The sequence below is a fragment of the Nilaparvata lugens genome, chromosome 10, assembly GCF_014356525.2.
Source record: "Nilaparvata lugens isolate BPH chromosome 10, ASM1435652v1, whole genome shotgun sequence".
Lineage (NCBI taxonomy): Eukaryota > Metazoa > Arthropoda > Insecta > Hemiptera > Delphacidae > Nilaparvata > Nilaparvata lugens.
In genome coordinates this window covers 29833565-29846555 of record NC_052513.1, presented here as the reverse complement: position 1 = coordinate 29846555, position 12991 = coordinate 29833565, and the positions used below count along the sequence as shown (strand labels likewise).

The 12991-nt window shown below is 30.6% G+C and overlaps 1 protein-coding gene across 2 annotated transcripts in view; it reads right to left on the bottom strand.

The window, feature by feature from the left end:
- Positions 1–9527, bottom strand: part of LOC111056323 (ras-related protein Rab-37) — a 104533-nt gene extending 95006 nt beyond the window's left edge. The window contains exons 1-4 of one of the 2 annotated variants that reach the window (XM_039437169.1): positions 9380–9506; positions 7824–7987; positions 2207–2392; positions 223–333 (exon numbers count right to left, since the gene is read on the bottom strand). In XM_039437169.1, the coding sequence (XP_039293103.1) occupies positions 223–333; positions 2207–2392; positions 7824–7859 (333 nt within the window). In that variant the 5' untranslated portion in view covers positions 7860–7987; positions 9380–9506. Of the gene's footprint in view, positions 1–222; positions 334–2206; positions 2393–7823; positions 7988–9379 lie in introns of both variants that reach the window. The other variant, XM_022343698.2, reaches the window with a different exon arrangement.
- Positions 9528–12991: the final 3464 nt, after the last annotated feature.

Here is a 12991-nt window from a genome sequence, read left to right as displayed (position 1 = left end):
ATATTCAAGAGTACCCCTAACGGAAAAAAGACAATTTGACAGGTATGCATCATATTATAAAGTGAATGACTGAATCTCACTTTAGTTCAAAAACTACTCCATAGCAAATTATATTATTGTTTTATTTTTCTATGGTTCCTCTTCTCATCATTTCCAGCTTTTCTACCTAAAGCAAAACAAACAATAAATGTATATGCAAATTCGAACTGTAGATCCACTCACCGTAAACCCGATACCGACGGTAGCGGAAAAGTTTCCTGATTGAAATTTTCCTGTGTTGAACTGCACCAACAGAGATGTTTTCCCAACACCACTATCACCAAGCAGTATTGTCTGCAAAAATTTATTTCAAATTTTTTGATGATAGAAGTATTACGGATTCAAAGATGTGGTAGGATGTAAATCAATTTATGGATGTGATCGCTGCATTATAAATTCATTACATTGAATATTATACTACATTATCTGCTCATTTCAACCATGGTGATTATTATTTTCATTACGGTTGCTGGTACGGTATTTTCATTAAAAAAGTTGCAACATCTTATTTATAATAATAATATATGGCGTGACGACCTGACTGGTTCAGGTCTGGTATCGTTGTTTCCAGGTCCCACCAGGTCAATGTCAGGGCCTCTGAAATAACCTAACTAGTGTTTTTAGGCAACCGGGAACGATTTATTTGTATTATTATAAACGGAACTAGATTTTTATTTTCAACAAAATATATTATATTTTTTATTTTGATAGCCTAATTGAGCAATATAACTTGCATTTGAAAGAACTTGTAACAAATGTTTTGAATTGCCTAATGGAATCAAAGCAAATCAATCTCTCTTCCCGTAAATTCATTACAAGCATCATTATCTGTGATGGAAGTATATCGTCTACAATTTCTTGCAGGTTGCAGGTTAAACGAAAGACGGTATCGAGACTACTGTATTTTATTGAAAGTTGTAAATTATCAATTGTCATACTGAAGATGACACCATAGGTATTGAAACATGTACCTATTGAAACATGTACCTATGTAATTTTTCAATAAATTCGTGTTATTTCTAGGCAGCATTCCAGTGTTTCATGATAAAGTATTATATACTATTTTGTTTCTTCGGATAATTATTTTCAAATCTCAACTTATTCAGTCTCATGAATGCAGCCAACACTATTTTTTATCATTCTATTTGATTATTTAATACATGTCTAACATAGAATTATTCAGTCCTAACTAATAAACCGCATAGACTATGGTGGGAATTTTTATTAATTATTGAACTCAGTTTGCTCTTAATGTCAAAAGTATTTTTATTTCAAATTCTTCTCACATCTCCTTTTGTTTTGTATATTTATTCAACTTAAACTTGACTCTTTTTCTTCTTGTTCACAATAGCTTTTGTACCGTACATTTGTAGGTACTCCTCGTGAACCAATAATGAACTCCTTATCAACTCTCTTTATACTACTATTTTATTAATTCTTGTAATTTTTTTCACTTTTTACTTTCTTCACCTTCAGTCCTTGTGAAATCACAGTAATTGTCAATTTATTTCAATTTTTTCACTGAAATGTGACAATTCTTTCATAAAGATTTGTAAAATAATGTTAATTTTCATTCATTTCAATAAGGCCACTTAAAACGTGTCTTTAATAGAATTACTAGTACTCTTTTCATTATATTTATTCCTCTAAGCTATTCGTGTTTGAAAGAATATAAAAAGGGACTATTAATTTTATTTTATGAGAACTCAATTTGTTATAGATATTTCCTTCAAATAAATGGTGTAAATAATTTATTGATGTTTGTAATTTAATGTAAAAAATACAATTATCTCTTCCCCTAAACTAGTCGTGTCTCAAAGAAAATGGAAAGGGTACTAGTAAGTCCACGTGATAAAAATTTAATTTGTAATAGATTTCCTATAATGCTGGTGTAAATAATTGATTAATGTTTGTATTGTAATGTGATGTAAACAATACAATTATATTTCTTCCCCTAAACTAGTCGTGTTTCAAAGAAAATAGAAAGGGTGATAGAAATTTAATTTGTAATAGATTTACTTTAATGCTGGTGTAAATAATAAATCGAGTAATGTTTGTAATGTAATATAAACAAAAAAATTGCTTTTGTAAGGCAATCAAATCTGATGTGTTATTTAAACCTCTAATTGTATTGTTTTGTATTTGATTGTAATTTAGTATACGGTACCTTATGAGCGATCTCGACCTCAGGCTCAACGATGGACTTGTAGAGCTCTATGGGTGGCTTGTAGTCTCTGTAGCCAGTGGGCGAAGGGGTGGTGCCTGTCGTCTGGTTGCTGGGAGCATGTAGAGAACTCACTTCCTGCGGTGACTCGAATACATCATCACTCATGCTGTCATCTGTTGCCATAACCTGTGCAACAATTACTCTGTTATTGATTCGCAAAAAGCTCAACTGTTGTGTACGAAATTGTATTATTTTTTCTCGTTTCTAAATAATTGGGAAGATGGAAGGAATTGAATGAAGGAAATGCATTTTATTATCATTTCAATTTGCAAGAAGCTCAATTGAAAAAAATTATTATTCCATAAATAAAGCCATACTTTTATTCATTTTAAAAGATTGAGAAAAGTTTCCTGTCATAAATTATTCTTGTTATCTATTTGAAAAGGGTAGCCTACAGCTAGAAAGATTATTCTGTTGAAAAATTATATTCTTTTTATCTGGAAATATTATTTTAGTAAGATAAAACAAATAGTCTTGTGTAGTGGAGACTTTATTAAATTATTTGGGTTTAGTTTTTGAATCATATCATGATGATTGAAAATTGGTGGTAAAATTATCACCAATGTCAAAGAATAATCAAAATTTGAAAAATGAATAATCAATGAATCATATAATATAAAATGAGTTTAGTCAACAATCCTTTGTTCCATTTTATGTTTTATGCCTGTATTGTATATATGGATTAAAATAAATATCTGGGTTGATAAAATGATAATATTCCAAATTACAACCTTCTCATCCTCTACTATTTCAGCAATAATATTCAAGTTATTATAATTATAATTTTCATCAATGTCTTAATGAGTGATAGGTAATCATTATTCACTCTCCACTGCATCGTTACTGATAATTTAGATTTGAATCATAAGTTACATAGGTACTCTAATATTATAGTTTCTGTATCTTTCTCTCTCTATTATTTCCAGTCATATTGCCAATTATTTCCACACATTACTAAAAAAGATGAATTTTGAAATAGTATTAGTCAACAATCGATTCACATGAAAAGTGTATTCATTAAACTCTTATTTTTTGAAACATTCAGCATTTTTCATTTAAGTTTTCTTGATGTTGTTTTATTCTTCAAATGGATTGAAAAGTCTCAATCGAATGTAGTAAATTGTATTCATACATAATGTGCAATTGTTATTTTCATTTCATGTAATGTATTGGATAGTATTGAATGAAGATTTAGTTTGCTTGGAATAATTTAGTGATGGACGCTTTAATTTATATAGTTTAGTATGGTTTACTACTCCTTTTTCTTAATATCATGATTGAATCGAGAGATAATGAGATGACACAACGTTAATTGAAAAAGTTCCGACACAAAACAATTAAACATCACTCATCAGAAGATATCAAATTGCAGACTTATTATTCATTAAAAATGATAAGTAGATAACAATTTTATTTCGATTTCTCCACATGATATCAATATTAACATGATATTGCCATTATTACTTCAATATTAATTAATTGAGTTGCAGAGAATTTATCCTTTAAAAACAAACCTGATAAAATGTTTAGATATGATGTTATATTTTATTTCGATTTCTCCACATGATATCAATATTAACCTGATATTGCCATTATTACTTCAATATTAATTAATTGAATTGCAGAGAATGTATCCTTTAAAAACAAACCTGATAAAATGTTTAGATATGATGTTATATTTTATTTCTATTTCTCCACATGATATCAATATTAACATGATATTGCCATTATTACTTCAATATAATTAATTGAATTGCAGAGAATGTATCCTTTAAAAACAAACCTGATAAAATGTTTAGATATGATGTTATATTTTATTTCTATTTCTCCACATGATATCAATATTAACATGATATTGCCATTATTACTTCAATATTAATTAATTGAATTGCAGAGAATTTATCCTTTAAAAAAAACCTGATAAAATGTTTAGATATGATGTTATATTTTATTTCGATTTCTCCACATGACATCAATATTAACATGATATTGCCATTATTACTTCAATATTAATTGATTGAATTGCAGAGAATTTATCCTTTAAAAACAAACCTGATAAAATGTTTAGATATGATGTTACATTCCAATATAACAAAGGCATCCAACAGCTCAACCTAGCTGTCAGCATTGTTTGAATGGAAAATTTTGATTTTTTGATAAGGAATGCTGAAAGTTTGAGGTGATCTCACTATAATCTATATGCTGATACATGGATCTGCCTTGATATGTGAAGAGAATATTGATTAGTTGAACATGCTAATGCTGGTTTGCTACGTTTTTTATAAACACAGCGGACAGAAAGAATAAGCTCAATCAAGCACACAACAAAGCTCTATACAAATGGAAACACGCTTCTGCACTGATACATTCAATCAAGCCATTGCTAAGCTTTTGAAACTACAAAAATCACATTTTTCAATTCAAACCCATTCCACCTTTTAAAAGTACCTAATACCTAGTCTGAATGGTGAGAGATGAATATAGCAATATCTGGAGGTTGAGATAGGAAATAGGAGAATAGGAATAGAATAGTAGAGATAGAAATATGTAGGGGAATTAATATTTATTTATTTATATTTATTCATTGAGAATACATTACAGGAAAAAAGTACAACTCAAAGAGGTTTACAGCTAAACGCCAAAACAAACCTCATTTACACAAAAAGTATGACACAAATGATTTAGAAATAATATTATTAAGAACTTAAAATTAAAAAGCAAAACAAAACTAGATAAAGAAAACAGAAAATAGTTGCTTAGAGAAAAAACTGTTTCAGAAATAAGAACTTGATATTAAAAATTAAGATAAGCTTAATTGAGAAAACAGAAAGAAGTTGCTTAAAAGAAGATAAGATAGTTAGAAAAAAGTTGATTATAAATAAGAACTACATTTTAAAAATTGAAAAAAAACTTAATGAAGAATTTAAAACCCATGACTTGCGATTATTCCTGAAAATTGCATTATTAGAAAAGACAACTTATGTTTGTTTGGTGTTGTTGATTCAATTGATTTTTCCTACAGTGGAGTATTATGCATTCGTGGTAAATTTATAGCAGAAGATGTTATGTACAGACTCCTAGCAATCAACAGTGAGTCATCAATAAAGAACTCTACAATAAAGTTTGGGGAAATAGAGTTTCATAATTATTGTGTTTTTCTATATGGAACAAATCTACATGGAAAGAGTATTTTCTAAAACATTTCCAGTCATTTTAAACACCTTTGAATAAATTGTTTTCTTATACTATGCTTTTCAATATTATATTCATTACAAAAAGCACTGAATTATTCAAAATAATTCAAATAGTGAATACATTAGTCACTTTTTGACTAATACCGTACTCTCATAAAATACTCTAGATCTCTAGTTATTCTCAGTTCTTCCTTATAGAAACTGAAAATCATAATACCTATATAAATTAATGTTAAATTTCGTTATAAAACTAAACGTCTATAACATACTCTTACAGAATAGATGACCATTTTGGTCAGTATGGTAGCCTACTTACCCATTTAATATTAGACTATATAATTTTTTCTTTAATTCAATTATAATGTTAAATCAGTTAATTATTCATTTTAACTGTGATTCAAAACACAATCTAGCATCAAGCTAGATATTATGTAAGGTATCTTTTTCAATAGTTTTATCCTGAATTATTACTGAAATTGAGTTAAAGGCTGAGTCCTCTTATAAATCATTCAAGACTCTCATGTTCTCATCAATTTTATTCCATTCATTTGATTTATATAGTTGAATTTGAAAATTATATGGTCAAATATAATTTATTATTCGTTTAGTCAAATATAGTTCAATTCAAGTTTTCATCCATTTTAATTCATTAGTTATGACAAATATATTCAAATTTCTAAACTGGGTAGATAACATTAATATTAATATGTTATTTACTGAATAACATTTTTTTAAACTTGAATTAAAAAAAAAACACTTTTGGAGTGAAATGCACTTACTTTTGTAGTGACGATCGTTTCGACCTGTTGTTGGTCATCCTCAGACTGATGACAAAAGTAAGTGCATTTCACTCCAAAGTGGTTTTGAATTCAAGTTGAATTTTAACAGTGAAAAAGTATGGATATGCAACAGAGTAAACATTTTTTTTAAATAAGTAAGTTATATGTAGTATTGTAGCTCTCATGTCTATAGCTCTAGGATGTAAAGTGTAAATATCAATTAAAGACATATTCATCCCATTATTCTGATAGCAGAGGTAAATGAAAAGGTGAATTTGATAGGAAGATGCAGATATAGCATGCAAAACAAGATAATGAAGTCTGTAATGCTGCAGTGTTCTATTTATTGTAGCATGCGATTCACAATATAGCATGCGATAAGCAGGTGGAATTATATTCTTGGAACATAGTTGACAGAATCTAAGGTTAACAGATTTACATTTTGATTGACTCCATACCCTCTAGACAATATCATGCAAACTATTTGTTTGAGAAAGGAAATTGAACTTGAAAATCTGAATCCAATGAGTATCCCAAAATAGTGGTTTCCGCACCCCCATGTTTAACAAGCCTAAACAAACAAAAACCGTAATTTAAAAAAACACTATTTTCACTTTTTTATACATAATCATAAGTTATTTTGTTATAACTCTTTCAATATAATGCATACATGCACTGTATCTTTTGAGAAGAGCAACATATTATTTTAGGTTGAAATGGTTGGAGTTTGGTCAAATTTGGCAATATAATTCAATAATGAATTTAATAAGAAGCTTTCATTGGATCTAAACTTTCTACAAAATGTTCTTTTTTCAAGTTGGAAGGGCTAAAGTTGATTATATGAGGTGAGAATCTGTATTATAAATAATTGAGATGAAATCGTATATTGTAGAGATAATTTCGTTTTCAAAAAAAAAAATTCTCAGTGATTTCAGTATTAGGAATGCAGCTAATAAAGCCGAAATAGTTTTCAATATATTTTGTAAAGGAGATAAGTTTGTACAGTACTATTAGCCTATAAACAATATTTAATTATATTAGGCTATAGACTTTTGGGTGATTAAAGCTTTTCCTTGGACTCAAATCACCTCAGTACATCCTGTTTGAAAATACTAAATTACTACTTGAATAAAGGTTTTACTCCTTTATTTTATGTAGAACATGTAGGAATATTTTGATTGAGTTACAACTGCGGATAGAAACTTATTATCGGGTTCAACTTAATCATTCCTGTCAATTTCCTCACAGATTTTAACAAATTCCAACCAAAAATTTCAAGTTGGGTGGTTTTTTAAAACAAAATGACGGAGCACAAGGGAGATTGTTATTTTCCTAGGAGGAAAATAGTTTTTTGTTTTCCTCGATCTTGTTACACCTTCATAGAACTTGTGATCCACTTCAAACTGGCAGCAGTGGCTGAATTAGAAGCATTGGTATTTAGCTATTTACAAGGAATGCCAACAGTTGAAAGTGAATCACTCTATAGGACACCTCTGTATCCATCCAAGTATCGAATTTTCAAGCATTTATTTTATCATGCATATGGGTTGGAAGTGCTTCATACACACACAGAAAACAACTCACACTAAAAGAAGAAGAGTTGGGAATGGTCTCCAACATTTTTTGACAATCTGGGGATTTGAAACACCGAAGAGATCAATACAACCACACGTAGAAAGTTTACTAGCTCATTCAGTAAGTTAAGTAGTAGGTTTTACTACTCCATTCATAAACATCAACACACCGAGCTGCGAAATGTGACACACATAGAAGGTAACATCGAATAGTCTAACATTGACTGGTATTTTGGTGACAGTAAGCGAAAAGAAAAGAGTGACTCATTCAGCATAACACTGGAATTGTTGTATAGTGTACAGGTAATTATTATGTGTTGAAAGTTGAAGTGGTTAATGGAGAAATTTTGTTAATAATTTTACAGAAATATAAAAACCCTTCAAAAAATTTGAATAGGTTTCAGAGTTACAAGGTTATTGGAAGACATTTCCATATTGTTCACTATATATGTTGAGTTTTAAACAAATGTGTTCAATGCATCTGCAAATTCAATGAATTTCAATAGTAGCCTACATTACAATTATGGTCAACAATCTACTATATTAAGACGTTCAGATTAGGATTATCACTTGTTACACAATTAAATAGCCTATACCGAATTTAAGGTATTTCTTGATCAGTGATGAGTGGGATTATATTTTTCGTTTATACATGATTAGACCAAAAAATAAAAATCCAAGTACCCTTTTTAAATTTGTTTATTTACGATATGTTTCGGCCATGATTCCATTATCAAGTAATTGAAAACATAAATAATTATTGTTTATTTACGACATGTAGTTACATCATGGTCGAAACATGTCGTAAATAAGGGTACTCAGATTTCTATTTCTATTCAAGAGCAGTCCTCATAACAAAAAAAGATAATAATTAGACCTACATGCATATTATATCATCAACATATAACGGAGTCAATGTGTTAGAATAAAATTGCCTACATATTGATACTCAATACTTAAAATTCCACTATTTGGGAAAACTGAGTACCCTATTATAAGGACTTTTGAAAAATCTAATCCCATAGTTCCTTTTGTATGCTTGTAAAAATGCTGTAACGAAATTGATATGTAATTATAATAAATGGCACGTACTCCATAATTTTGCAAAAATTAAGTGCTCTTATCAATAATAATTTTGGAGCATCGTTTCTGAAACTGTTCTTTTTTTGTCATATACTTGTTATCATGATAAATTTAAAACGAAATCGATGTATGACTATAATATTACATACTCTAATTTGGCAAAATGTATTCTACTTTAGCAAAATTCAAGTGCTCAATGAGAGCTTTTATGAAATCGTTTCTCACGTGTTGGTTATGCATGATTATAAACATGTCATCATTAACATGTTAAAACAACCGAAGTGTGACAAGGATTAAACAAGCTCAATATGTTATCCCACTTTCTGAAAAGTGTTCTCTTTTTATCAGTGAAGTGAACCATATTTGCACACATCCCTTTTTTCTCCAACTATTCCTGAATGTTATGCTGATAAGTCAACCCAGTTCTTATGTTGAAATTAATCTAACATTTAAACGATAACAATCAAGTTGTGCAATGAAAACCTGTCAGTTGTTGCAGAGTCTAGAGCGATCCATGATCCAACGCGTATCGATGTTTTTGATAAGTGATAACGCCTTTTATAACCTTAAAACTGATACTGTGCGTACAGCACTCTGGAAACCAGCCTGGAAATTGGAAAAACTCACACCACTCTCCATCTCGTTTCAGTACGCCTACGTCAGAGGATCAATTGTGGTGTGCGAGAGAGAAACAAGGAGAGGTAGTGTGGGTTGAGGAGGCAGTAAGAGAGAGTGTCAGTAAGAGTGGGTGAGAAGCATATGTAGATTGTGGAAGAAAGTGTGAGAGGGTACGAGAAAGCGATAGAAAACTGTCCGAGAGAAGGTGCGCAGAAGAGACAGAGAGAGAACACGATTGACAGTGGTTCTGCGCATGTGTAACAGCCCCTTTCCAGTGGGGGTGTTGCTGAATGACTCCCCCAGAGACCTGTCCCCAAAACTCCCCACGATGAACTGGCAAATCTGTTGATTCAAGCTTCAAATATTTATCGAGTGAATTTTTCCTGGACTGCAAATATTTTCTGATCAGATTTATATCAATATAAGTTATGTGGAGCAGATTCATGTATATTATGTATTTGGGGAGTGGTTGCTTTTCCAGGCAAAGCCGTCTATAGAATAGAAACTTCATTTGTCACAAAAACACATACAATACAGTTTGAAATACAAACTAATTCAAAATAAAAATTGAAAGAAAGAAGAATTATAATTACCCCAACACATATAATATATAGTGGGGTGTATATTTATTCATTGAAATTATCATTTATTCATTGTTGAAACACCGCTGATTTATGTAGTTATATTACAATACTATATTATCAATATTCTAATGTTGCATTCAATCTTCATTGTAATTAATAAGTTTTCATAATATGTGAAATTTGTTGCATAATTGGCTGTTGTACTGTAATTTATTGTAGATTCGTGTATGAACCAGAATGTATTGTAACTTACTAACTCACTAATTAAAATATGAATGTTGATACTCCTGTGCGCGGAGTATCAAGAAATGAGTAGTCAACATCTAAAAATATTAATAACAAAATGAAATTTAAAAAATGTTATAAAATTGCTAAAAAATCAAGATTAAGATTCCACACTAATGAAGATTGCAATGGTGTAAAAGCGAAAGTAGTTTCAGTTATACTCAGTAAATAAGGAGATGTGAAAACATCTACAAACCATCCTATTCAAATTCTCTGATTTGCAATCAATAAGAATCTGGTGTGGTACACACACAACTTTCCTTGCTCATTGATCTATAAGCCTCATTCTTAAACGAGGATAATCTAGGGAAATAACATTATGCCGATTGGCGGCTAAATAATTTTATTAAAACTACGATTATACTATTGTGATTATGCTCAGAGTACATTTTCCTTTGTTTGAATTATGAAATTTGAGGATTTTTTAAAATTTGTCAAAACAGCTGTTCTACAAATAAAATTTCGACATGTGTTCTTTTGAATAAACTGCTCTTCCTACCTATACCTCACGCACGAGAAGGAGTTTGCAAAGTAAATTTCTCAAGGATGGGGTGGACCCCTGTTAATTTCTCAGGGAGGAGACTCATGCCAGTTAATAGACCTGATATATGACTATACAGGGTATGAATTTGGAAAAAATCGGTCAAGTCATTTTTGAGAAAATCGTGAAAAACATGGTTTTTTAGTGATTATCCGCCATTCTTCTCAAGAATATTACGGAGCTCCTGCAATTTTCCCAGAAATGAGACTCATGTCAGTTGATAGGGCTTATAAATAGCTATCCATGGTATAAATTTGAAGAAAATCGTTAGAGCCGTTTTCGAGAAAACCGTGAAAAACATGGTTTTTTAGCAATTATCCGCCGTTTTCAATTGAATTTTATTGAATTTCTTATTGTCGGATCCTCATGGTATAAGAACGTTAAGTTTAATATTTCAAGTCAATCGGTTAATTAGGAATGGAGTTATCGTGTTCACAGACACACACACACACACACACACACACACACACACACACACACACCCAAAAATCATGTTTTTGGACTCAGGGGACCTTGAAACGTATAGAAAACATGAAATTAGGGTACCTTAAATTTTTTTGGAAAGCAATACTTTCCTCACCTATGGTAGTAGGGCAAGGAAAGTAAAAATACGTTTCATCTTGAGCCGAAAGATTTTTATTCAAAATAAGTTCAATTTTATCCTCAGTTTATATAGGCTATTGTGAGAGTTGGAGAGCATCATAATTGCTATGATGTGACCACTGAAACTAGGTTATTGTATTTAAAAAAAACGTTGTTGGAATTAATATTCATTATTTATCATACAATACATATTACTCTTCCTCCAGTCTTTTAAAAGATTTCAAAAAATTACTGGTAAGATGCTTCTCATAGATAATCTATTCTAGGGTTAATTTTGTCCATTATCACTCAGACGATGAATTTTCCAAATGATGATGAGAATACATGAAAAATACATAAATCACTCAGATACACATGTATCAGACAGGTAAGGAGAAATTTAATAAAATTTTCATGTTCAAAAAGTCGGATGAAGTATGTGATATGACTTGAAGAGGGCTCCAGACTAAAATGAAGGACTCTCACTCTCACTGCCTCTCTTTCTCTCTTGTGGAGCACCACTCCAGAAAGGCAGAGTGTATAATAGAAACACTAGAGGCTTTGTTTAATAACAATACCTCCCACTTTATAGCTCCAGGAATTAGATTGGAAGCAGCGCTATGCAACCACAAAATACGAGGTTGTTAGGCTAATGGGTCAAGAAGTGGGTACTGTAATCACTGCCGTGGTTTGAAATTAATTTGTTGTAGTTTACCTCGACGTAATTGGGGTGGGATCAAGAGTGTTATGACATTTCTCCATGTTTGTATTATAATCATAGTTTCTCGGTTTATCACTAATTATTACTATTGAACTATAGTGAGATTTGCTCAATAATGCAATACTTCAAAATAAGATTTTTTAAATGTTTACTATTCAAACAATACTGACAGTAGTACTTCCTCTTCCTTTCTTCATCTTCTACATCATCTCCACCATTCATCTTCTTCTTCTCATTTTTTCTTCTTCATCTTCTTCTTCTCGCTTCTTCTTCTTCTTCTTCTTCTTCTTCTTCTTCTTCTTCTTCTTCTTCTTCTTCTTCTTCTTCTTCTTCTTCTTCTTCTTCTACTTCTTCTTCTTCTTCTTTATTCTTCTTCAGCTCCAGATACCACTTCAAATTTATACAGAAATTGAAAAGTATAATATTTGGACGATTTCAGAGAAAATTAAGAGATATAAAAAGTTTTGAAAATAGCCTATTTTCTTATTTTCGAATATTTTATTCTTCACCTCATCTTATATTATTGATAAATAAAACTTTTATTATAATTTTGTCAATATTGAAGATTGCATTGATGAATGGGGAACGTTGGCAAGCACTCTCTCTTTTTCATTTCACATTTCAGTTGAGGCAAGCCTCCCAACCCTCTACCAAACAACCCTCACGTAAGGTCCACTTAACATTCCAACCAACACAGATACTATAAGACAAGACACAGATAAGATAAGATAAGACACATGAGTAAGTAGGCTACTGCACTCATG